Genomic DNA, 26,700 nt, shown 5'->3' on the forward strand with positions numbered 1-26,700 from the left:
CCAGTGCACTACAACTGTAAGAGAGAAAACGCGGTAGCAATCCTCTCAGAGCTTAAACTGGTTTCAGAGACACTATTAGGAAATAAATAGTGGTTTCACAACATCATTTTATCATTTTGTAACCAGGTTAGAGGCCAGTCATACATGGTCATTGCTGTAAAGTAGATAAGGTCAGAGTTCCTCCCCACTAGTATAAAGTTATCAGCTTAAATACCTTTAATAGTATTTTCTGAGAGAGAAAAAATAGGATGTGATTAAACTTTAAAGGAACGTATCTCTTAATTTCTAGAGTTGCACAGATATTAAACATGCAATATCTGTTAAAAGCAGCGAAAACCATATGTCTAAATCCTATTAAACTGTGAAAAAAAATTAAGAATGTGGAATGCCTTTTCACAGAATGAATCCAATGACATAAGAAACATCCCAGTGCTCCCTGAGGGCTTTGTGGAAGGATGGGCTCTGCTGTACTGGGTTTTATTTAAGCTCAACAAGAGCCAAAGCAGATTCTGGCCATGACTTACTGCCCTCTATGATAGCAACAGACCCAACCATTATGCTTGCATTTGCAACTGTGGGATGCCTGTCTTAAGGTTATTAAGAAACTACCAAAAATTGTGACCACACCAAAAATTCACTGTCAACAGGGATTGGTTCTTCACCTTTATTTGTGACTCATGAAAGCAAAAAAGTAATGAATGCATCCAGCAGCTGCAGAATAAGGAACCTCCTGTTCTTGTGATTACAGAACTACTTTAAAAGTATGTTGAAATATAACTGCACCAGAATGAAAGAAAGATTAAATGTGTTGTGAAAAATCGTGTACTTCTTCCATGGCTTCGTTTTTTGACTGAAGAATGCTATTTATAAGTGAATATCTTATTAAACACTGAACATAGTGCTTTACAGCCAGTAAAAGACAATAGACCAAATGTTACTGTTACCCACAGCTGGAGTGGATTGATAAAACCAGCACATTGTCTTTGTTCACATAGTTTAAAGTCTAAGTAAAGATATATGATCAAAAGAGTGAATTGACTTAGCAAGGTGACAGAGAAAGGGCAAAAGGTGAAAAAAAGCTGTATCAGTAAGTTATAAAATGCATAAATGGATAATATTTTGCTGGCTGCCCTAAGCTTTAAAAAAGTGATCTATGGTTAATGTTTACATTACAGAAATTAAGCATTTTCAAAACAGCATTTGGAATGGGAAGGGGTGACACTAGTCCCCCAAAATCTACTCAGTGCATTAAAATGAGTCAATGCTTGCATATATGTTATACTTCTCCCTTTATATATGATCCAGCAAACTGTGAAAAAGGTAGGTGTCATTGCTATCATGTCATTTGACAGAAGAACTTACTAGCAATCTATCATTTACACATTTTCACATTTATCTTTTCAACCATATGGTTTTTTACCAAAATTATAGTTGAGAACCTAGCATACCATTCAAGGTCCAAGGATATTCTTCATTAAAAAATCCAATTATTTTTTCTCTAAATTCAGCAAAACCTTGAGAGAACTAAGTGGCAACTTTGGGGAAAAAAATAAAAAGAAAATACTCTCCCAGTTGCATGACAATATAGGTAAAACTGAGTAAAAATTCTCCTTTTGCACTGTTCCAAGTATATGATTCGGACAAGTATTAGTTATTCCAACATAAATTCAACTGTGATTTTTAAACTGACAACCCTTTTGTAAAATATTGCACGGGCTCTACATTTTTTCAGAATAACAAGTCACATATGGAATTGTTTTGTTATGGACATAGTTGAATAAAAATTTTGGAGCATCTTTGTGCAAAGCAGCTCCTGGTAGTTTAAAAAGGGGAAGAAATAGAATAAGGAAATGAATCTGTAATTCGGGAAAGATCCAGTGAAAAGAAATTTTAAAAAATTTAAAATTGTGGGGACTTTGAAGGAGCAGCTGGGCAGAGGTGGGGGAAGCTGCCCCAAGCCTGGGTTGACTCTGTCCCTAGGAAATTGTTGTACCCTTGTAAAGCATAGAGACCAAGTGTTTTATAAGATTTTATGTTCCAAATACAACTATTTTTAAAGTTCTGCGAGTGAGAACTGCAATCTCCCTGACTAGGGAACTATGTTTAATATATCTGTTAGTGTATAAGTCATCTTCTAAAAGGAAAGCAGCTTCATTTTTGCTGTTTTGTGGTAAAATCCACATCAACAACCCCCCTGAATGTTACCAATCATCCCATTCCTGCATCTTGAATTAAAACTACTTTCAGTAATTTGTAAAAAAGTCCCAAATTATTGTAAAGACTAAACATTGTGTTAAAATAGAAGAAATATTCCTGAGGAAGGAAACTAAGCTTTTTCTGATGTTTCAGAATTATTTTATGTTGATTTCTCAATGCCCACTTAGTAGACATTTAGCTGGCATCATAAAAACCTGTTCTAGGTCCTGCTGACCTTATTGGAAGAAGAACCAGAGCCTGGATTTGTAGATTTTAAAGAACAAAGGTGAAAACTAAATGAACTGCTCCTCTCTGTCCTAAGAACATGAAAACACAGTGCAACCCTATTACTCAGTGAAGATCTGTTCACTGGAAAATCACTGAGGGAATAATGAGGGGGGAAGAACACAAGGAGGAGGAAAAGGTGAGAAGAAAAGAGAAAGAGGGCAAGAGAGAGCGAAGAGGAAAGGGGAATTTGCTTTTGATGTCACAGTTCTATCAGCTCATGCATTTTTCATGGATACCAACTAGTGCTAAAATAATGCTGTGCTGACAATACAAGCATGAAAAAAAGCAGCCAGGTCCCCAAATATCATGACATTGGCTTAAAAAAAATTATAAAAATTTGTAACTCAAAGCTTTCTTTCCCTTCTAATTCGTAAGCCTTTTGGGGCTGCCTATTCCAGCATTTCTCTCTAACTTGAGATTTATCATTTTTAAGGTGACCTGAGGTTCCAATTAAATTGCATCTGCTGAAGAGCTTAAAACAAAGCTAAGTGTTGCAAAATCGCTGCAACCCTGAGCTGGCAACACTAAATGTCATAAGCATGGCGTACTACACAGTTTTGAGCAAAGTTGACTAAAAATTACCAGATGTTTGATACAAGTGCATTAATTAAAGTAGCATTTGTGCCCTTTGCTAGAAAGAAAATAAAAACTGAAAGGGAAGCCAGCTGGTAAAGCAAAATAAACTGGTAAGACTCAGGAGTTAACCTGGTTTGCAGTTCAAGCTTTGTAAACTTAATTTGAGGAAGTGAACATTAACATTTTTCAGTGCTTTTGATTAAAACCTGACCTTTTTAAAATAAAGTAATTAGTGGACTGTATGTATATCTTCTTTTAGGTTTTAGTCACACATGCTACAGCAGCACCGATTGCTGCCTTTACTTGCAGAAGAAGAAAAACCATGCACAGGTGCAGGAAACAGCACCGGACCTTTATTTGCAGGAACGGCATTTTCAGTTGAATTATTTAGGTATCAGCCTTCAGATATTAACCACCTCAATAGTTCTAGGGACTTTTTGCAGTTACTCTGTAGATTTTTTAATATAAACACTTCACTTGGTTCTGGTTAATTACAATGGATGTGGCCTTTCTGTGGTTTTTGTCTCCCAACCTGGCGAGCACTCTTAGGAACGCAATTAATTTAATACTCCAGTTTTAATTACCAGTGACACTGTAAAGGCATTAGTGTTTAAAAAAAAGGTAATGAAAAATTAATACATTAATGAAACCATTTAATGACATTTTCGGTGAACTGGAAGGAAAAGCAATGTTAGGGGGCCAACGTACAACCCTCACGCTCATCTTAATTATATACAATCGCACTTTCTGCAAAATACACCCGCACGCCCCCGCCCGCGCCGATAGCACCGTGGCTCGGGGGCTGTAACTGAGAGAGCAGCGTGCCCGGCCCTGCACTGTCAAACGCCGAAATCCGCCGGGATCGGCCCCGCAGGAGACGCGCCGGGGCCCCGCTCGCAGGGCAGGTACGAAGGGCAGAGAGGGGTGGCTCCGGGGCCGGCGGTGGGTCCCTACGGGCCGGCGGTCTCACAGCTGCTCGGCGGCCCCTCGGCACCGGCTGCTGCCGCCGCGGGCGGAGGCGCGGGCGGGCAGCACCGCCCGCCGCAGGCTCGGCCGCCCCGCCGAGCCGTGACCGCCGTGCCGGGGTCGCCGCGCTAGAGCCGCCCGCAGCCCGGCCCGGCCCGGCCGCAGCGCCGCGCCGAGAGAGCCGCCTTCCCCGCCGGCAGCCGGGCTGCGCGCACCCCCCGCACCGGAGGTCTCCGCTGATAATTCAAAAATGGAGGATGCGCCCTCTCAGCCATTAATTAATAATGTAGCTCGCTGTCTTCCTGTGTGACACACGCTGGAAGGCACCGAGCGGCCAATAAAGATGTAGGGGAGAGCAGGGGAAGGCTCCTCCCCGCAGCTCTTCCTGATTGAGGGCTTGAAGAAGTAGATCAAAAACTTCCCAGGAGCCGGCAGGGGGGGGCGGGGGGGGGGCTGAGGAAAGGGAAGAAACGCGGTGAGGGGGACCGCGCTCCGCACCGACCGAGCAGCGAGCAGAGCCTGCGGCCGCACCAGGTGGGCAGGAGGGGACGGGAGGGAGCCCCGCAGCCCCCGCCGGACAGGCCGGAGGCCGGGCTGCCCCCGCGCCGCGGCCGCGCTGTCCCACGGCGGCAGAGCCCGGCAGGCGCCGGGCCGGGGCGAGGCGCGGGGCGGGAAGGGCGAGGACCCCAGTTAGGCAGCGACCCGGCAGGAAGGGAAGGAGGGAGATAAGTGGTCGGCGCTGCCCCTCCTGGGTGTTTGCTTTGCGGAGAGGAGGAGGCGGAGGCGGTGGGGGAGTGGAAGTTGGTGTCCGGCCCGGCGTGTGTGGGTCAGAGGCGGGGGAAAGGGGGTGACCCGAAGGCAGGGGCGCCGCAGGAGACAAAGCGCGGCCGGGGTATCCCCGAGCCGAGCACGTTGCGCGGCTGGCGCGGGGGTTGCCGCCTCCGCCCGCCGCTCGGCGTCATGGCCCCATTGTGAGGCGGGCGGAGGCGGAGGAAGGTGCCGCCGTTGGTCCGCGCGCAGTCCCAGGCAGGCAACGGCGTGTCGGGCACACAAAAGGCTCCGCCGAGCCACCACCGCCGCTCCTGCTCGCTTCTGCTCGCTCCTGCCTTGGCTCCCCCGGGAGGAGGGACACGCCGGGCCCGTTCCCTCCTCCCCGGGCTGGTGGGCGCCTCTGCCTCGCTTAATCCCGCCGTGTTTTTTATTCTCCCCCGTACCCTCTGAAGCCGATCCTGGGGCAGGAAGAGAGCCGGGAGCGGGGCAATGCCGCTGCTGCACCGAAAGCCCTTCGTGAGGGTGAAGCCCCCCGCCGACCTCCGGCCGGACGAGCGTGTTTTCTACTGCAGGGTCACTAACGAGATCTTCAGGAACTACGAGTAAGAAACAGCCCCGCGTCGGTGTCCGCGTCCCTATGTCCGTCCTGCGCTCCCCCGCCAACCCCCCCGCGCTCCGGCGGCGGCGGGCAGGGAGCGGCTGGAGCCCCCAACGCTCTGACACCTGGGCGGGCAGGGAGGGAGGAGAAGGGATTCCCCGGCTCGCTGCGGGGAGCCTTGCCGGGGGGTGTGAGTGGGGGACCGCGGCTGGCGCCGAGCCTGTGCCCTCGCGAGGGGGATGGGGGCAGAGAGGGCGGATCTCTCGCCTGGGGCAGGGATTCCCCTGCCCCTCCTCGCCGGGGGTACCCCGCAGCCCCCTTCGCCCTCGGGGAAGGAAGACAGCCAGCTCCTTCCCCCTTCCTTCTCTCGCTCCTTCCGCGGTGTCGCCCCTGCCCCCGCCGGGGAAGTGAAAGTTGCGCGTGTGGGAGGCGGCGGGCGGCAACGAGCGTCTGCCGGGCTCGGGCTCTCCCTCCCGTCCGCCCCCGCCGGCAGCCGCGTGTCGGCGGCGCTCGGCGCTAGGCCGCCCCGCGGAAGGGGCCGCGCCGGGCCCGCGTTCAGCCGGCGCGGCGGGGCCGCCCGCCCGGCGTGTGCCGGTGCCCTATTGTTGTGCTGACGGCCGGGCGGGGGGCACTGGCTGCCGGGCCCGCCGGGCTGCTCCGGGCTGGGCTCCCAGGCCGGCTCCCGCCGCGGTTAACCCCTTGCTGGCGGCCCTCGCCGCGCCGCCCAGGGCCGCGCTCGCCCCGCCTCCGCGGGGAGCTGCCGGCTGCTCCGGTTGGAAATGGCCGGCGGGGCAGCGCGGCGCGGGGTCAATGCACCTGTCCGGCGGGGCGGGGGTCCCGCCGCCGGAGCCCTCCCGTGCGGCGCAGCCGGGGGTTAAACCCCGCCTGAAGCCCAGCGAGCGCACCTGTCACCTTAGGAGCTTTTTTCCTAGCGAGGCTTTTATTGCTTCTGCTATCGCTCTCATATCCTTTATATGTATATTTTTTTCTTTCTTTTTTTTTTTTTTTTTTTTTTTTTCCTCGCGTATTGAAAGCTGAACAGGATAGGTGAAATTCCCGTTAACGAGTGAAGGCGGATGGCACGGGTAGTCCCGAACTTGCAGCCACTCACTTCACCGCTTGTAAGAACAATGGACAGAAAGTATTAGCAAGACGTTTTTCAAAAGCCGATAAATTACGGGTTTTCACCACCGGTCTGATCCAGCAACATTCTCACCTACAAAAGGCCCCCACATCCAAACTATAATTTTTTTAAGATGTGCAGACTAACGAGGTTAAATCTAAAATGCTTTTAGTTTGCAACATATGAAATAAAAGCACACCTAAATCTTTTTCATGTTTAGACTTGTTTTTGTTGTTCAAATACACTCGGCTTAATAAAATTTTAAAGAAGCTGGATTAGGTAACTTTGAAGGGTAATGCCTTACTTTTCCCTGAACTATATACTCTCAGGGTGCTGATTATGTTGGGAGTTCTGTAAGGAGTATTTTCCTTATAGGGTGTATAAGAACCTGACAAGGGAGAGGTGACAGCCTCCTGTTTCTGTAGGAATTAAGTCACCCTCCCCCAGCTTCTGATATTGCTTTGCTTATATTGATATTGATTTGCTTATTCTGATAAGCTACTTTTCTGGATACAATTATTATCACATCATTAGATGACACTAATGTATTTGTTGACACAGGGAAATATGTTTCAGGTACACGTAGTTTTACTACAATTTCGGAATGAAAAGTATCCTTTTAAAATGTCTGTCTGTCCTCAAAATGTTTGGTGACTATTTGAAGTATTCTGACAGGCATATTTATACTGCAGAGGTGTTGTCAATAAGTATGAAAGACCAAATTCCTTGCTTAACCAAAGTTCAGGAATTAAGGAGTAAATTTAGATGTGTTCACACAGGCAATCCCTAGAAATGTCAGGAGGTGGTTAGCTGAGAGGTCAGGCCTTAGAATGTGGTGTTTGGGAAGACTCCACAGAAAACTCTGCTGTGCTTGTTTCTTGTGTATGGGGGCGTGTGTTTTTGGTAATGGGTTTGTTTTTGTTGGTTTTGTTTTCTGGCCCTTTTTGTTAGGTTGGATAAAATAGGTGCATTGGATTGAAAAACGTAGTACTTTCTTTACCTAGCAAAGTGTTCTGGCACAGATGGGTTGCAAGTTTAGGTTACTGTTAGTTATGGCATAATCTGCTGGAGAACATAAGGTTGGTCATCTTTTAGACAGTTTTAAAGGTTCTGATCCTTTAAAACATCAGCTTTCTCTGCTGATTGATAATGCCTTCTGAAAACAATAGTACCTATTTCTTTGCCTAAGCAAGGGCAAGTAGATTAATAGGGATAGGGAGGGCCCACTTCTTTAAAATTGTATTAGCTGTTTCATGAAAGAAAGCCATTGTCTAAGTCAGACTTCTCTGAATGTACTATTTGAGGGGAGAATTTAAAAATTCCACAGTCCAACTAGATGAAGAGGGCTGTACAGATATATATATATGATAATCTGAATTCACCCCCTACATCAACTGTATGAATGCTTTTAACTATTACAAACAGTTAAGACTCAAGCTGGTTTTGTGTTTGTTTTTTGTTGGGTTGTTTGGTGGGTTTTTGGCAGAGCACAAACTTAGTGGTGAAAAGCTGCTTTCATGCATGTGTCAGCTTTAGTAGAGTTGATTAGAAATCACACATTAGTATTATTCTTTTCTATATAAGAAATGGTTATACTAATATGAGAAAAATTTGGCAAGACTAGTATTTTGTAAAGTGACTTTCCTGTAAAGAATGTATTTCCTCTTTAATTCAAGATACAATCATATAATTTTGTAATCCTTTCAGAAGGGAGAGCCACGTCCAGTTATATTTATCCTCAGTAACAGAAACTGGGAAAGCTGATGTTTTCCATGCTTGGTTACATTCCTGCTTGGAGGGACAGACCAGCAAGGAGAGTCTGTGGGGTCAGAGTAGGGAAATCAAGTACGGATGTGCACGAGATGTATGGAATGCATGAAAAACATATTGAACCAGTGGGATGCTACCACCAGTCTTTGACACCTTGTCTGTGACAGTTATTAGCTGATAGAAATGTGCAGAGAAAGCTACTACTAAAGTGTGGGAAGTCTTGTATATGAAGATAGTTTGAAAAAGACAATGATGAGTAGTATAGACACAGTGGTAGGAATGTTTCTCATTCTAGAACGTGAGAGCAGGGAAGAGCAGTTTCTCCTTACCTTCAAAACTTAGTGAAACTTCTTTAGAGGCTGACCTGTAGAGTTCTTGGTTACAGTCAAATAGAGATCTTTCAAAAGGCTTTTTAAAAGCCCTTAGTTAAATTAGGGGAATTTTCCTCTTTTCTTGGAGACAAACTCATCACTTAAAATGTATTCCTTAATGCATAATTAACCTACAAATATTAAGGAATAAATGTATTTATGATGAGTTCTTGTTTGTTTTGTGCATTATTTGTAATGCTAGTTCTTGACTACTTCTGGAGACCAAGAGTATAAGAAAACTCTGATCCAGAATGGCAGAGTTAGTCTTCTCTGATTACCCTCCTGTGGTACACTAAATTACTTGTTCTAACGTATGCTAAGAAAATGAATGGTAGTAAATATTAGCAATAAATGCTCTCGAAGCACACTAAAAATACAGTCAGTCTTAAAATCAAGAGGAGTATTTGGTTACTTCAAGAAAAAGCTGTAATTACTAGGCTGATTTTTATATCCATTGCAAATGCAGTCAGCACAGAGGTTGCCAGTAATTTAGTTCTTGCTTCTGTTAATGACCTGCCTCCTATCAAATACCTACTGAGTAGTGGCATTAAACTACTACTCAATGATTTGCTGATAATTTTACAGTTTGCCTTACCTTGCATAGAAAACTAACTAATTAAATGAAAAGAGGCATCCAGCTGAGAAGTTGGTGTTAATTACAACTACAAAGACAAATTGGTTTTTAGTCCATGCTGCTCGAGTAGTTGAGCTGATGTGGACATCACCAGGGTGCTGCAGTTGCATTGGACATCTCGAATGCAGATGCATCCATGCAAGTGACCTTTGTGGATGTGTTTTGTATGAACTTCTCCCTCCTGCTTGCCGAGAGCCACAGACATCTTGAACCAGCAAGGAAGCCCCAGAAACCATAATACCCTAGATAAAGACATAGGTAATGCTTGAGATGTGATGTAGCAGCAGATGCTCTTGCTCTTGTGAAGTTAAGTTGGGTGTAGAATATGATCAAGGGCATTATCACCCTTCAAGTAAAGGGAAAGACTATCACTGCTGCTGCTGCTGCCTTGGTTTGGTAGATGTTGTGTCTTTGTCAAGTGTTTTGTGATAACTGATGTCCCCTGGAGAGAGACAGGGACAGAAGGAGTATATTTAGTGGTATACTGTGGGATTTTGTTTTCTTTCAAACCAAGTTAAAGTGAGATCCTTAAAACATTGCAGTGAAACTGTGCTAACAGACTAAGCCACAGATGGTTTTGATGCACTGTAGGTAAAGATAGATAAATAATGCTTTCAAAATGGAATGTAGCTGTTTTTCACACTATTTTTTTTCTTCCCTGTAAACTCACAGGGGAAAAATCCACACAAAACAAAAGAGGAAATGAGGGAAAATGAAACTAGATACACAAAATATGCTCATGTGTAAATGGAACATATTTACTTCTAATATGTTTCAGTTAAAGTAATCTTAGCATTTTGTACTTGTAATAATCATGGATCAGGAATTTTTAGAAAGAGGTTTGTTGACTGGGATGCTTAAATGATTTTTTTCCTTGTTTTTATAATTTTTTTTCTCCTTTAAGTTCAGTGCTGCTGCTTTAAATAGCATGACTGCCCGGTATCCCCTCACAAAGAATAACAGCAGCTCTTAAAGGGACACTGTCTCTGTCTCTCCCTTGCTCTCTGATGCCCCCTTGACTTTTTTTTTCTAGCTTTACTTTCATAGTTTTTAAAAAATTATGTTCTGGTACATTGTTAGTAACTCTTTAGAGTGTTTTTCTATTTCCTGACTAAAGATAGTTATCAAGAGCCTCTTGGGTAAGTGAGACACAAAAATATATTTAGAAATACAACTGAATGAAGATTGAAGTAAGTGCTACTTTATCCATTTAATATCCATCCATAAAAATTACTTTATTCTAATACAGAAATATTGAAATGTAGGGCAAGACAAGACCTGAAGAGATCACATTTCATCTATTCTATCACCTCACAGAAAAACCCAGTCTAAACTCACGAAACAGAGTTTTGTCAAACCTGTTCTTTAATATGTTTAAATAAGTATAATACACAATAAAGATGCACAAAGAATGACTGACAGCCATCTGTTCTTCATATCTTGAAGAATAGTTTATCTAATTCTCTCTCCTTTGTTCTTGTCCTTTTTGTCTTTAGAGTAAGCAGCCCCACATTATCCATATACTGTCAAATATATTAAGTAGATAGCAGGACAGCAGATGATATAAAAATCTGAAATTCTGCAGCTATTAAATATTATTCAGCTAATTTATCTATCCCTTCCTCTTCTGTCCTTCTTGCAGCTAATGGTTCTTCCTAAAGCATGTCTTGCTCAGAGGACTCCTGTGTTCATACAGAAAGGATTATCTGAGCCAAGACCCTTCATTGTCCTCAATCTGAAATTTCCATTTTCATTTACAAAATGTTATGGTTCATCTGTCCATCTGCAGTGAACACTGTCATCTGCATCAGTGTCACCGATGAACATTTGCCAGCTTGAGTTTGCAGGGAGACTGCAAGAAAAAACTGACTGTGAACTGTCCAATTCTCTTAACCTCATTACTAGAAGTTATTTGAACAGGTCTATCCTTTTAAAAATGGGAACAGTGTGGTTTAGTTTTGGTTTTTTTGTGAAGGGAATGAAATGAAACTTCAGTATAGGCATCTGATGTAGCATGCAATTGACTGAAAGTACTGTGTGCTTTGAAATAGCTATGTTGGACTGATAAAGCTTTCTGAGCTTGGTTTGTCTTGTGTATTCAGTAGTTATCAATACTAGTCCATTAGTATTTGTAAAGGCAAGTAAAAGCATTGTCTGAACTGGGGCATATTGAAAGATTGCTTTGCTGTCTGATCACTGATCCAAAGTATATGATATGTTTTAACATGGCTTTGTGAATTGATGCATCATCTACTTCATTTAGAAAATGTTTTAATAAGCTGCTGTTCTTCTGACACCTGTCAAAAATGGACAGATTTTGACTAATGAAAGCTCTTCATTCTTGATTCCAATGTAATAGCTAGTAAACAAGCAGTAACAACAATGCAATTTTAGCCTTAATTGGAAATGTGTGGAAGGAGGAGAATCAATATTTACTAACGGAACAAGAGAGGAAAAGAATCTGTAGGAAAAAATATTTCAGTGCTTTTTTGTAAGAGCTATGCAAACAGTGAAGGGATAAAAACTATTTAGAGAACTACTTGACATTAAATTTTTGCCTCTCCCATCTTTTAGTTTGTGAGTTAAGGCACTCAAAATCTGGAACTTATTCAAGTTGCAACATGTTTCTGTGATCTTAAAGTTATTTCGTGTTTGAACAGTTTTAGGCGCTCGTCTTACAAATATTTGTGGAAATGGGGGAGATGCGAGCATGATATGACACCTATTAAACCCAGTGTGCTGATTATTATGCAAAAGGCTTCTTAGACATGCTGCAAACAAATATTAATGTATAAGTCTTGATTCTCTTACTGTAGTCTGTAATGAGGGGAGACTTTGGTTGTACAATAGCAATTTACCATGCCTGAAAAACATCAAATCTCCTTGATATCTACAAACTGTAGAAGAGTAGAGCTGCTTTTGCATTTCATGCTGTAAAAGATATTTGCGATTTGCTGCTATATTAACTGTGAGCAAGTTTAAAATGTTAGTCAGAACTCAACTGTTTTCTTTCTTTCTTCCCCCTCCGACCTTTCTTCCTTTCCAGTGATTTTTTTGAACGCACCATTCTGTGCAACAGCCTTGTGTGGAGCTGTGCTGTCACAGGTAAACCAGGACTCACATATCAGGAAGCTCTGGAATCGGAGAAGAAAGCCAGACATAATCTTCAAAGTTTTCCAGAAGCACTCATCATTCCAGTTCTCTACTTGGCCACCCTTACCCATCGCACCCGCCTGCATGAGATCTGTGATGAAATCTTTGCTTATGTCAAGGATCGGTATTTTGTTGATGAAATAGTGGAAGTACTTAGAAATAATGGTGCAAGGTAAGTATATTTAAAAATACTAATTTTTGTTTGTGTGTGCATTTTTGAACCCAAACCCCAGGGTAATAAACTCCATCAAACAAATACATCCAAGCGAGGTGTGATGCTTCAGCTGGCGATACTATTACTGCGCTTCCCTGCTTTAATTAAGAGCAGGATTGTGTTGCTTCCTTGATACCTTCCCTTAGCTTTGAAGTTGCTGTGTAGACATGACAGTGTTCTCAGGTCTTGACACTGCATGCTTTTTGGTCTGTGTGGTGGATTTGCAAAGGAATGTTGGTTTTTGTGAAAGGTGGTTTGTTTGTAGAATAAGATTTAGTGAGAAATTAGGGGAAGATACAAATTTAAAAAACACACAGCAATTTTGATGAATCATTCAGAATTAATGGCCAAACTACTGAAAGCTTAAAATAACTGATAAATGTTGGATTTTTACTTCTTAGGTAGTGCAAAAATTGTGATTGCATTTTCAGTGAAGTTGGGAATTAATTGTATAATATTTATAATAGTTGATTATCTGGAATTTTGGTTGATAGGAGTTTCTTTCCACTCATAGTTAATGTTATTCTTACTGTTATACTGGTGTATTTACTGCAAATGTTTTTATTGCTGTCTTAGACCGATTAAAACCTTGGAAGAATTTTAAGCTTCAGATGCATTCTTTCTCATATCATTGGTACATATGCTCTATAGCAGAAATAAGCTTGAGTCTTTATTTAAAGCAGCTTCTAGGGGAGGTCTAGAAAAGGTTCATATTTTGTGTAAATGAGTTTACAGTTTTACCTGATTGAGGCTTAAGATGTGAAAAAACATGCTTAGCTTGGATGTACCTGCAGAATGGGTGCTAAAGCCTTTGTGGGTTCAGCTGTTGCTGCTGGGGTTTTTGTTGTTTGTAGGGTCATTGTATTTTGCTTTTTTTAAGGAGGTAGGTGACAGCTTACACTTCAGAGTAGAAGGCACTCCTCAGGGTAGCCTGATACTTAGTGCATAGACTGGTGTTTGTTGGGTGATAGGAGCAGGCTGCTTCAAAATGGTCATTGGAGAACAGTTATTCTGTGTCAGTTTTTGTAGTGGCTGATCCAGATATTATTTATGGCAAATTTGGTACTACACCAGGGAGAAAAATCTCAATGCACTGCAGGAGATGAGTTGTAAGGGAATTGGTATGGTTATGTACCTAAGGTCAGTGCTTAATAGAAAAGCTTTCCTTCTCTTCACTGCTCTATTCTTTTCAACCAGTAAAGTGCCAGTTTGCAAAGCCAGGATGAGAACAGCTTCAGTAGGGTTACTGCTTTCTGTATGGAAAACCTATATCCAAAGTTTCTTTCTCTCTTTCTCATCTTTATACTTGTCAAATTACTAGACTCAGGATACCACTGGTATTTCAGTATTTTGCTTAGAGAATAAGATGTTTGTTTGTTTCATTTGTTTATTTAGGAACCCAAATATTATGAACTGTCAGTATTGTTCAGCTGTTCTTCTTTTGCTCAATGAAATGCCTTAATATCTTCAAATGTAGAAAACAGTTAGTTACCAAAACAATAGCAAAAATAATTATTGTTCTTCTAAAAGTTTTTTCCCCTCAAGAATAACTCTTTCTATTACTTTTCTAAAATATTTGCATGTGTGCATTGTAGCTTTCCAAAGATGTTTCCAAAGGTATAGCTGTGATATCACCTTAAGAGAGTGCTGTGGGTTTTTTACCAGCTTTTAATTCAGACTTCTTGGTTACCTGAACTTGTATTGAGATAAACACAAAATTGTTAGATGTGTATGTTCTACTTTAACTGATCAGTGCGTGTATAGGATATAAGTTAAATTTCTTGAGCCTCTGAGATGGATACCTTTCAGAAGATTTAAAGTTTCAAATAAAATTTATTTCCATCACAAATCAGCCTGCTAGAGATTGTATGTTTTAACTACATAAGTATAAATTGGTGTAAAATGAAGAATAAAAAACTTTCCGTAGCTGATTGTATGCCACTGATATTGCAGACAAAGGTATAGTAGGGAACTAGTTCTGACCTTTAATACTAAATCCAGGAAACACTGCAAATAGCAGGGTAATGCAGAGGGACTTTCATGCTCAGAGGTACATAATTAAAGAATACAAAGTGGGAGGAGGTGAGGTGTAGTTATTTGTGTGCCAATTAACAGTTGACTTTGCCCTGCATGTTGAAGTACTGCATTGGGGATTAAGTGTACCAACTCACATTACTTGTACATGAGACGGCTTTCAGCAGAGCTGTTTGTGTGCGTTTGTCATTTGCAGCTACGGTTTTGGGATCTTTTCTAGAAAAAGTTACCACAGTCCATCTATATTGTAATAGCATCCTATCAGAGCAACAGAATTTGGCAGATCATGAAAACCCAGTTGTTTTGTGGTGTTGTAAATTCTTCCACTTCTTTTAAAGTTTTTTGCACATGTAATGTCAGCAGAATTTTTTGGTTTTCTGAGCTCTGTGCATCATTTAATTCCAAGCCTACTACATAATGCATATGTAACTAAGGCTTGTTCAAACAACTTAAATATTGATATTTTATAACTCCTGACTTTGCATGTGTAATATAGTCATAAGATAGACTGCAGCTTTCTAGATTTTGAACAAAATAAGCATTAGGGAGCCCAGTCACTAGAAGGCTTAGCATTTTGGCTTAATATAAATGTTTTTTTATCCTTGAGCATATGAAGTTGTCTATAACACTGCAGGAGATGACAGCTGATTTGCAATGAGAGGACAAGTTCTTTGTTCAGAGTCTAGGAAGATGATGGGTTTTTTGATTGTATGAAACCCGTGTGTTCTGGTTTTTACAGAGTCTAATTCTCCATTACTTTTTCTGGTCTTATGTCTCCTGGTTTCTAGCATTTTGCTATGGTGCTCAGTTTTGAATTTGGCTAATTCTGCCTTGTTACTGAGGTCTGGTAAGAGGAACTCAGGAGAATTTGAGATATACTGTCCTCCTCTTGTTTTGGTATGTCTGGTGTCTCCAACAACTGTTGTCAACCAGAAATAAATTGCAGAGAAAGGGCCCCCCCCCCCCCCAATCCTGCCTTGTTCAGGTGGTCTCTAAAAATTATGGGTGCATTTTGTAATCTGTTAGAAGCAGCAAGAAGATAATTCTGCTTGCTCTTTAGCCCTTTCAAGTGATGCATTGATTAAAAATGGCCATCTTTCTTGGTTTGTGTCTGACTTTTCTGGCCAAACTGTGGCTGACTTTTCTCCAAAGTGGCAGCTGTGCTATGCTTTCAAACACAAGGTGCTCAGACTTACAGTTAAAGAAACTTAGGAACTGACTAACAACATTTTCCTAATACTGCCTTCACAAAAGACAAAATTACTATTTGAAATATTGGTCAGAAACATTATAGAATAAAAAGAGAAAATCGAAAGTTAAGTTTGAGTTGCTAAAGAATTGAAACTAGTTGATATTGCAAAATATTGTTCATTAGAATGTCACATTGCAGTTTATGGAAAGTAGTTTATTGAAAAAGGCATGGAAATTATTTGAGATTTTATTGGGGGGAGGTTTAGAGCAATATTTCATGTTAGCCATAGTAAATTAAGATGTAAAATAAGCAGAAAATGTTTTAGCTCACACTTTATTGAAGGAGAGGAAATAAGTTGATCACATTACTGGAATCGCTTCCTATATCTGACATTCAAAACTGGAAGTTCAAGACCCATCATGTACCTGTTGGTCTTTTGATTTTCCACAAGGAATAGTGTCTCTTGCAGGAACCTGTCTATTTGTTGCTGTCTTAGTACCGTGTTTTATTATTGATACTTGAAACTTGTGAAATTGATTTTCAGCATTTTGACATCTGAAGACAGTTACCTGAAAGCTGAAACTATGTGATGTGGAAGGCCTACCTGAAAATAGTAACCTCAACTAATGCCTCAGACATACTAAAAAATAAAACCCTTGAACAGCTTAACTTGCTCAGCAGTAAGACCTCTTCTTTTCTGCCTGAAGTCAGCATCATGCTTTTTGGATTTTACAACTGTTGTAATTTGTTGGAGGAAAAATTTCATTTACAGCCCATGTAAACAACATATTGTCATTTATCACCAGTATTCTGAGTCTGGGTGCTATCACAAGAAGTAATGTCCTGCTTTATGAGGATATATAAGTGAGCAGTTTGATAATTAGTTAATTAAACTATAAGCTTTTGGTCTGACTTGAGCAGTGAGGAGATGTGACAACTCCACCTCCACTCTTGAAAATAGCTTATGTGGTGATGTCTTCCCTTCCCCATGTGGAGGCTGGAGCACAACCAATTCTTGTCCATCAGTTAGTATGGCACTTAAGTAAAAAGTCAGCCACTTACAGACTGAAATAGATGCCTTAAAGGTCAGTGTGTAAGAAGGAAGAAAATAACACAGAAAGGAATATCTTTTTTTCATTGAATTTGACCACTAGATGACACCACTGCAAAAGAATACTTGCCTAATGTCTGTGACCAAGCAACACCAGAATGCTTTTAAAAATGAGCCTACTTGCAGAAGCAGTAGATGATGTTCTGTTAGGAAGATTGCTGCATCTGATCATACATTTGAATAGGTTAAGATCCTTTCTCTGCTTTGAATGATCTGATGTTGACAATTGTCAGGCTGCAGGAAACAGATAATCAGAGATCAAACTTCTTTTCACTCATCAGTTGTTTTCACTGGTGTCCCAGTGCTTTAGGAGTGTTCATTTAGGAGTGGATTAACCAGTGCATTAGGCCAATTAAAAGATTTGCATACTGTTTTCATCTCTGTAAGTCTTAACTGGGGCACAGGAAGCATGTTGCTGGTCAAGACTGTAGCTGATAAGGAGTTAGGATGGTGGAAGATAATCCTTGCAAGAGATAAAGTTATAGCTAATTTTCCAACTTTTCTATTCAAACTGGCAATTGCTTATATCTATCTCTCTATATCTCTATATCTGTAGTTGTCTTCTGAGTGCTAGGACGAGTTATTATATTATAAGACCACTAGGTAGTGAGTGACAGTGTCTTGCCTGTTTAGACTAATGAGTTACAGAGAATTTAAATTATAATTACTAATTGTGTGGCTTTTTAGTGGTAATGCTTAAATGTAAGTTCCTGTATACAAAGGAAGTTTACTACTTTATTTTGAAAGGTGAATTTGAAATTCCAGAAAGTATCAAAACTAGCATGGTGTCTGTGAAACAGCATCTCTGATAGTACTGGAGAGCAGCTTACCTATTCATAAAGGAAATACAGTATGCATTTTCTCAGCATAGCTGTTTAAGGATCAGTCAACTTCTGGCCTGGAAAAATCACATTTAACAAATTTACTTTCCACTACCCTTAAATCCTTTGGGATGTAAATGTAAATTTTTTGACTAATAAATATATTTGTATTGAGTAGTGGAAGCTATGAGATGATGATATATGGGAACGAACCTGCAGCTCCTTTCTTATGGGTTGTTAAAACAACTGTTACAACAATTGGCACTGCCAGTCTCTGTTTGCTCTCATTCTCACACTCTCTGTTTTAGAACTATAAATTCAAAGGTAAAGGTTTTGGTTTGTTTTATTGCTTACTTGTTTTTAATGCTACGAAACAAATGCTGAGCAGTCAAAATGATACATATACCAGTGTAGTACTGTCCTTATTCTGCAGGAGACAGCTGATACAGCTAGTCTGTACTTGCTCTTTTCCTAAGCAAAACTGTGTTTCCTACTAGTTTCTTTGAAACATACAATCTTAATTATAACTTGAATAAAGATGCTAAAACCCGAAAGCAGCAGCTCTTTCTGTACTTTAGGAAGCCATTATGTGCATAAAACCTGTCTCCTTGTTGTGTGCTTTTGTTTGTGTGTGCATTAAACAGTATCAGTTAGCTTAGTAAAAGATGTCACTTATTCCTTCAGATCTTGTCTTTTACCTCCTTAATTACTCTCAAGTGTATGAAAACTGTTAGGACAAGGATATGAGTGACTGCACTTACTTGACATTTGCTTCTTAAAAACTTCCTTAAAGCTGACAAAACAGAATGGTGCTATAGCTTTTTTTTGGTGCTTTTTAGCACTTGCTACTACAGCTTCTTGTATATTACTCTTATGGGGGTTTCTGTATTTAACTAACTTTATATATTATTAGAAAAAGTGTGCTTTTTTAATTTTGGCATTTGAAAAACATTACTTTCATTTGTGTGTCTTAAAAAGTGAATTTGCTTCTGATTCACTGATCATTGTGGGTTTTATTTTAAAAGCTGACTTGAAAGTGTTGCAGTGTTCCCCCACTGTCTCATTTGAAACAGCCATGTGCCATCCAAGGGATAGTTTTTGTCTGCTTATCATAAAGCATAAAGAGACACATTTACAACTCATCTGAGCCTTCAGGGTATCTTGTTTTTTGACTTGAAATGGGGACATAGCTGAATACCAGAGTATTATTTCTGTCAGAGTAATTAGTGCCAGCCAGATCAGAAGCTGGTGTGCAGAATGCGCAATTGAGGAGCTGTGAGAAGTGGTCTCTCCTCTCAGAGCCTCTCTAATGCCAGCCTTGGTTGGATGTAAAGGCCTGCTTGGCATTTGGGAGGAACTTTACTGGGAAGCAAAAGTGCCAATAGTTGCAGGGTTGAGGTTTTTCAGTTGGTATCCTGTAATGGTCTGGGCCTATTACATAGTAGAGTGCAGATTCTCTTCTCTTGTTTAAGCTGTGTTCTTCTACTTCTCCAGCAGCAGCAGATGGAGGTACCTGGCCTGTTGCAACTCCTAATAGCTTGTATGTGTCTTTGAGTTGCTGAGATGAAGGAAAGAATTTGTTCTGGTTTGTTTCATTCTGAAGAGGAAGGGAAAAGGCTGAGGAGTATCAGGGAGTATGAGAGAAAACAGGCTGGTGGAGTCACATCCTCCAGTCCCTGAGAGAAATGCAGTGGATGGAAGCTTGGCAAGAGTCAGAGAAACCCTGACCCTCTCACCATCAGGGAGAAGGGGGGACCTAAAAGGTGTGGGTCAATGGAAACAGGTCCCTGCCCAGGGAGACAGGACAACTCCCCCCAGCCTCCCTTTCCTTTCCAAGTGGCCTTGCAGAAAATGTATGAAGGTCTGCAATATCAGGGTCAGACAGAAAATAGTGGGGATGAAGTTCTCTCTTGGAACTTGCCCAGAACAAATCCGTCAGCCAGATGGATCAAAACTTTGGGTGTTAAGAAAGAAAGAAAGGTGATTGTAGGTGATTTCCTTTGCAGGGAAACTGAGGGCCCCATATGCCAGCTGGATCCATTCCACAGGCAAGTCTGCTGCATCCTTGGGACTTGGGTAAGGGATGTCATCAGGAGACTCCCAGGACTAACTGAGCCCTCTGATTATTACTGACTTCTAGTTGTGCAGGTTGGCAGTGACAAGGTTGATGAGAGAAGTCTCATGGCAGTCAAAAAGAACTTCAGGGCACTAGGGCAACAGATTGAAAGAACAAGAGCACAGGTGGTGTTTTCCTCAAATCCTTTGGTAGCAGGGAGGAAAATGGTGAAAGGAACAGGAGAACTCACCTGATCAACACGTGGCTTAAAGGCCATCAGTGGTGTTTTGGCTTTTGCAATCATGGGACAGTTTCTGTGGCACCAGGCTCGCTGTAGACAAATGGGGTTTGCCTGTCTAAAAGTCCCTGAGTTGGCAGGGATGATTGAAAAGGCTTAAAATTAGGTTTGAAGGAGGAAAGGGATAAGACCAGGCTTGCCAGCGTTGGGGGTGAAATCAGTAGCCTAGCTGAAGTGCATCTATATTATACTGACTCTGAAATATGTGAGCCATGTTGGAACATGCAGTGTTAGGGAGATGAGCCAGGGTCTCCTAAGGTATTATAAACCAAAAGGGAAACCACCAGAGAGTTATCTCTAAGGAATTCAGGGGTGTGCTCCTCTAGGAAGGTGACACAGCTGACAGCCCAGCTGAGGGTGCCTTGCATCAAAGCACACAGCATCAGCAGCAAACAGTAGTTGGAAAGCATTTTGCTGCTAGAAAGCTATGACCTTGTTACCATTACTGAAATATGGTGGGACAAATCCCATGACTGGACTGTGACCATTGATGGCTACAGGCTGTTCAGAAGAGATGGGAGGAAGAGAGGAGGAGGGGTGGCCCCCTTCATCAAGAGGTGGAATGAGTCTAAAGAGTTGTCTCTGAAGAACAGCCATGAGCAGGTTGAAAGCCTGTGGGTAAAAATCAGACATTGAGGCAACAAAAGGAAGCAAGGTTGGTAACAAAGGTTGGTAACTGCTACAGACAAGGTGTCTGTATTGACAAAGCCTTATTGCTTTGTCAGGAACTATTGCTGACTACAGGAACCATTGCACTCACGGGCTCTTGTCCTTCTTGGGGCCTTCAGCCGCCCTGACATCTGCTGGAAAATAGCACAGTGGCCTGGCTGAGTAGGGACCTGATGTTCAAACTAAAGAGAAAGAAGCAAATACACAGACAGATGAAGACAGGACTGACAGGTGACCTGGGAAGAGCAAAGCAAAGCTGGAATTGAACCTTGCAGGGGATGCAAATAACAGAAAGAGCTTTAACACATGCATTAACCAGAAAAGGAAGGTCAAGAGGGTGTAACCCCCGATAAACAGTGCTGGAAAGCTGGTGACAATGGATGAGTAGAAGGCTGAGGTAATCAAAAACTTATTTGCCTTGGTCTTCAATGGCAGTCCCTCTTCTCCCACCTCTTGAGTAGATGGACAGCTCTCCAGCCTCCTCTGCATTTATTTATCTGTGGTCAGTGTTTGTAACTTGCATATGCCCTAGCTCTCATCCATCCTTCAGTGAGCTGCTTGAAGTAGGTAATAATGACACAAGTTTACCCAGCATTTCACATTGGTTTAGGGATTTTGGTGTGTTTTTTTTTTTTTAATGTATATTCTTTTGTTTAGTTTTTTATTAGCTAGTTGAATCCAGTTTCATGACAATTAATAAATGAAAGTGATTGCCAGAGCAGCAAAAAGCAAGCACCATGTATGTGGCTGGAAAGAGGAGTGGCAAAGGAAGATCTCCCCATTTGACAGGAGCTGTTAAGTCATCTCTGCATCTTGTGGAGCAGCAGCCTAGGCTGCAAGTGCAGTTTGCTTTTGTATACCTTCAATCTACTTGAACTTCCTTAGTGTCCCGGGAGGGACAAGGTTCGGTCAGACTTTAGTTTTCTGTTAGATGTAGGCTCTTCTAAGCACAGCCCAGAATCGTTCCTGCAGAAGGAGACTGAGTTTGGGTTTCCTAGGAACTGTCCTGTGCCCCAGTCTGTAGTCCCTAGCCCTTGGGTTGCTGGAGTTAGTTCTGTTCTTTTGCTTGTGCAGCTGACCAACCCTACACAGCATTCATGGAAATCAATGGAAATTCTCAGACTTCATTTGAGAGAGAAGATACATTTTAAAAATAAATTATGTTTGTGATACTGAACTCTGTGTTGAAAACCTTTGGACTCCTGTGTTGTTCTTTGTTGTTTTGGGATTTTTTAAAGAATAAAGATAAAACCATAAGGCCATAACAGACCTCAAAGATCTTAGTTTCTGAGCCTAACAAAAATTAGATCTGTAATCATGAGGCCGTCCTTTCAATGAGCCAGAAGACTCCACTGTGGATAACAACCTGTAGTGCAGAAATAGGTAAGCAAAATTGTTTTAAGTTGTGTCTGAGCTAGAGTTGCTGGGACTGTTGTGTGCAAGTTCCTAATGGTTCTATTCTCAATTTATTTTGAAAGCCTTTGAGATTCACTCAGTGTGACTGTAATCTTTATTGTGATTTGAAGAAAGTGCTTCCTGACTGATGGGGATAGTTGGGGTACATATTTATGTTGATGCTGCTGTCTTTTTAGATTGACTTGCCCCCAAATGTTTTTGGGGAATTTTATGGGAATAGTGAGCATGGTTTGACATAAGCTGGGTAAAGATCTTGAAGTATCCTTTTTAGGAAGTAATTCAAGTAGTATGCTTCATTTAAATGTCTTGCTTTAGCTTTCAGCTATGTTGTTTTATGTGCCTTATATTACAAAATAAGAGTTGTAGTGAGTGAACTCAGGGAATTGTTAGGTTATTGAGAAAAGCAGACCACTTGCACTAGAAACTGTTTTTGCCACTTAGTCCAGGGAATTGATGCTATTAGCCATGACTTGACTACAAGCTAAAAAAATCATTCATAGATTATTTCTTTAATGCCAGAAGGAATGGTTGCATCACTGTCTTTAATCTCCTGTCCATCAGTAAGCATTAAATTGCACAGGACTGTGCTTTTATTGCACCAGGTAATGTGTTTCACTTGATTCCTTCCCCAAAGGTTTCTGGTAATGATTTGAACGGCATAGAAGATGGAGTATCACTTCCCTTCTGAGATAGCTTAGTCTGTTAGTCATTCTTCCTGCTGAAAAATAAAGGGGAAAGGGGCGGGAGTGGAATGCAGCTGTTATTGGGGATTTGGCTGCTTATTGAATCAAGCGTATAGAATATGTAATTTCCATTCTTAGAAAAAGAGATGCGATGCCCTGTAGATGACGGGGCGCTCGATGGATGAGCAGGTAAAGCCAGAGTTGGAAAGCCCCTCGGTGAGTGGAACGTGAAGTGTTTTTGTGCCGTGGCAGGGCCCGGGCCCGGCGTGCGCTGAGGCCGCTTTGTCAGCGGGGGCCGCGCCGTGTGCGCCCCCCCTGGTGGGGAGCGCCGGAACTGCACCAGCGTGTGGCAGCCTCTGCTGGGCTCCGTGAGAAGCTAAGGTGTGGCTTCATCTGAGTTGGACTCACTAGGAAATGTATTTCATAATCTCAAACAAGACTAATTCTACTAAGAAGCCTTTTTTTAGGAGACGATCCTTATTGGATTTTAAAAAAGCCAGCCTAATAATAAACATTCTGTCATGCAGTTGGTTCCATATTATTTAATATGAAGAGGTAACTGTGATGTTCCTAATATTGGAAAACCAAATTACTAGTAATAGACTTTACTTATAGGGCTCAGAGTCTGGTGTGGAACAGGCCTTAATAAGACTTGTTGGACTTGCATTGACTTTGTGAGCAGTCACCAGGTTCTACCTCCACTATACTTGGACACTCTTGGTTCTTCACACAGAATCCATTTAGATTTTTTACAGTTAATAAGCTTGGTCTCCACTGTCTGGGAAGAGGTGTGTTCCAGGCCAGCAGCTTTGGAAACATACAGGCTGCATTGGAATGGCAGTGTGCCTGTGGCCAGCAAGTGGGTTCAGGCTGCTTCTGCATGCAAGCAGCTCTCGTGTCCCCATGGACACTGTAAGCACTGGTCATATTGTTGTCTCTAGGAGTATATAAGGATGTAAATAGTCTTGATGGTTTTTTTAAATGAAATTATTTTCATATTTTTTAAATAACGTGCTGGAGCATCCTGGACCTTCCTTCCTATTGGAGGGAGCAGCCACAGGGTCTAACTGCTTACTGATCCTTGATAATGTCACAAGAATACTACCTAGGATATTTTAATGTCATTACATTATTTTAATTCTTTGGGGTTTTCTCAAGCTACCAGCATCTTATCTTTCCCTTTTCTCTATCCCCAGTCTTTTCCATGTCTGCAAGTTTTCAGCAGTACTGTCTGCTTGCAGAAAGATGTGTTCAAGAAATATTTTGACATCGCTTGCTTTTTGCCAGTGTTCAGTTCAGAAAGAAGAACATTTAGATTTTGTCATGGATTTTGTGAGGTTTATTTGTTTTTAGCCTAAGTGTGACATAACTAGTTCAAGCCCAGAACTTGATGTATTCTTCATTTTACATATTTCAAGTGGGACAGCTTGGTGCCCTGAGAAGAAAATTATTATGTGTTCTTTTCCTCCATGCTTTGAGCTTTTAGTGGTAGAATGTGACAACATCCATTGGCTACAGCTGTTAATTTTCATTAATCAGACAAGGCTTTTGGATGTTAAACTAAATAATAGGAACCATGGAATTCTAGAAAGGGGTGAAAGTTAGTGGTTAAGAACCAGCTACAGTACAGTTACCCAGCATGAAGTGTTGATTAATCATACTTTTTGATATGTAGTTAATTCTCTCTTTTATAACTAGCATTCAGGATGGCAAAGGAATAGGCTTGTTTTGTCAATTGTGTGCATGCCAGATGGAGCCTTAATATGTGTCAGCAGATAAATGGGCCATTATTAAGATTAGATGCATAATGATCATTTCAGCCTTGTTTATTTAGGTCATCAACAGTAGTAGATGATGATCTCTTACAAGTAAAAATACTTTGGGATCTCAAAATCTTTTGCTTTTCTTAGAATGCTGTGAAAATAACATAGGAGTTTTGTTGTCTAGTTTTAAAGTAATACATTAAGTTAACTTTTTTAGTTTACTTAAATGAGAACGGAAGAAAAACCTCAGAACCACAAGTAACTTGATTTGTTTCCAGAGAAGTGAAGCTGATGGCTGTGTAAGCAGATTAATTTGTCCATTTATTAGATGGTGCTTACAAAATTAATATTTTACCTAGTATTTCAGTTCAAGGCTCTTGGTTACTTACTTAGTAGACAGTACAATGTTCAGTTATGTATGTATTCTTAAAATAACATCCGCTACAATTTTAGACTCCTTGTACTAGTGAAAGACTTTTGCCATTAATAAATGTCTGTGTTTTATTGCAGGTTGCAGTGTAAGGTTTTGGAAGTCATAGCTCCAGCCCATCACAATGGAATGGCGAATGGGCACACCAGCAGTGCTGATGGGGACACCATTGTCATCAGCGACAGTGACGACTCAGAAACGCACAACAGCTCTGCACAAAACGGGTACAGGATATTTTTACTGTGTGTCATTCTGACTGGCTGGGAAGGAGATTAAAGCCAGATGTGTCAGAGTCTGACTGAAACAAATTACTTGATCTGTATGGATTGTGAGCGTTCAGACAGCTGAAGGTGACAAGCTGAACCTTCAGGGGTGCAGGCTCTGCTAATGCACCAGAAAACTGCATTATGAGAAGTGCAATACCTACAGGTTAATCGTTGTTTATCACTTTGCAGTGACTGGTTTTGCTGAGCGATGGTGGAAGAGCTGTGTGTACCTCTTGGTGGTTCTCTGTGCTGGCACATCTGTGCTGCTGTAGCAGAAAGTGCAGCGTGTGCTGCAGTTGTGCAGTTTTGGTATCACTTCGCTTCCAGTATGGGGCTCAGAGTTGAGATTACTGTATGACAGGACACGCTGTTACTGGAGCTCTCTGAAAAGTTTTCCCAGAGACTTGTTGTGTCAAAAAAACCAGAAACATAACAAGCTTACTTCATTGTGCATATGTCCATATAAATATATCATTGTATTTGATGGATTTGGTTATGATGTTAGGTGCAGTGAAACTGTGTGTCTTGTCTTGAGGAACTTTCTGTGGGCTGGAGTAGCCTAATAACATTGAATAGGAGATCTTCTTGGTTGTAACTGTGTTGTTTATTGTGTTGGACTGTTCCCTTACTGAGCAGTAATTGAGCCTATCCTAGCAGTATAATGAGAAGAAAGACTGCTGTGTTTCATAGGCATGATGATGAAAGAGGAGTGTTTGAAGTGGGCCCTAATCTAGCATCTAGCAACATGGAGGCTTTGCCTGAACTGTTACTGACTTTAAGATGTCACATGGATGCAGAAGTTAATCTTGTTGATTGCTTTATGATGAAGTCATGTCCTGACATGCCTAGAATAACTAGGGTAGAGCTCCTCACTTGGTTAAGAAAATAACATGGGATAAATAATTTTTAAATTTCTTTGCTGTCTCTTGAAGGCAGTGTCTAAGTTGTTCATGAAGATGTCCTATGTATTTGAAAAAATAAATGCATTTTCAGTATTCCAAAAGGCATGTGGCATTTGAAAGGAGGTTATTGGAATTAGGCAAGCATGCACAGAGCTGACTCTAGGATTGATCCATTATTGTGCTGTCACTTCCGTGCATGCAGAGCTGGTGGTAAGACTAAGTCTTGCACTCCCAGTCAATCTGTTGTTCTCCCCAGCTGATTACTTATTTTGACAGTGCAGAGAAGGGAGGGAAAATGATTTCTTTCTCTTAGAAGGGGAGTTCTTGTGAGAATATACAGTATTCTGGGACATATCTAACATTTATGCTGCAAGTTAAATTGCAAACCTCTTGTGTCTT

The 26,700-nt window shown here is 41.5% G+C and overlaps 1 protein-coding gene across 1 annotated transcript in view; it reads left to right on the forward strand.

The window, feature by feature from the left end:
* The first annotated feature begins 4,489 nt into the window (after window positions 1–4,489).
* BAZ1A (bromodomain adjacent to zinc finger domain 1A) overlaps window positions 4,490–26,700 on the forward strand; it is a 65,027-nt gene continuing 42,816 nt past the window's right edge. Inside the window, exons 1-4 of the mRNA XM_063160378.1 lie at window positions 4,490–4,560; window positions 5,250–5,399; window positions 12,340–12,618; window positions 25,214–25,357. Of these exons, the coding sequence (XP_063016448.1) occupies window positions 5,287–5,399; window positions 12,340–12,618; window positions 25,214–25,357 (536 nt within the window). The 5' untranslated portion in view covers window positions 4,490–4,560; window positions 5,250–5,286. The remainder of the gene's footprint in view (window positions 4,561–5,249; window positions 5,400–12,339; window positions 12,619–25,213; window positions 25,358–26,700) is intronic.

The sequence above is a fragment of the Melospiza melodia genome, chromosome 6, assembly GCF_035770615.1.
Source record: "Melospiza melodia melodia isolate bMelMel2 chromosome 6, bMelMel2.pri, whole genome shotgun sequence".
Lineage (NCBI taxonomy): Eukaryota > Metazoa > Chordata > Aves > Passeriformes > Passerellidae > Melospiza > Melospiza melodia.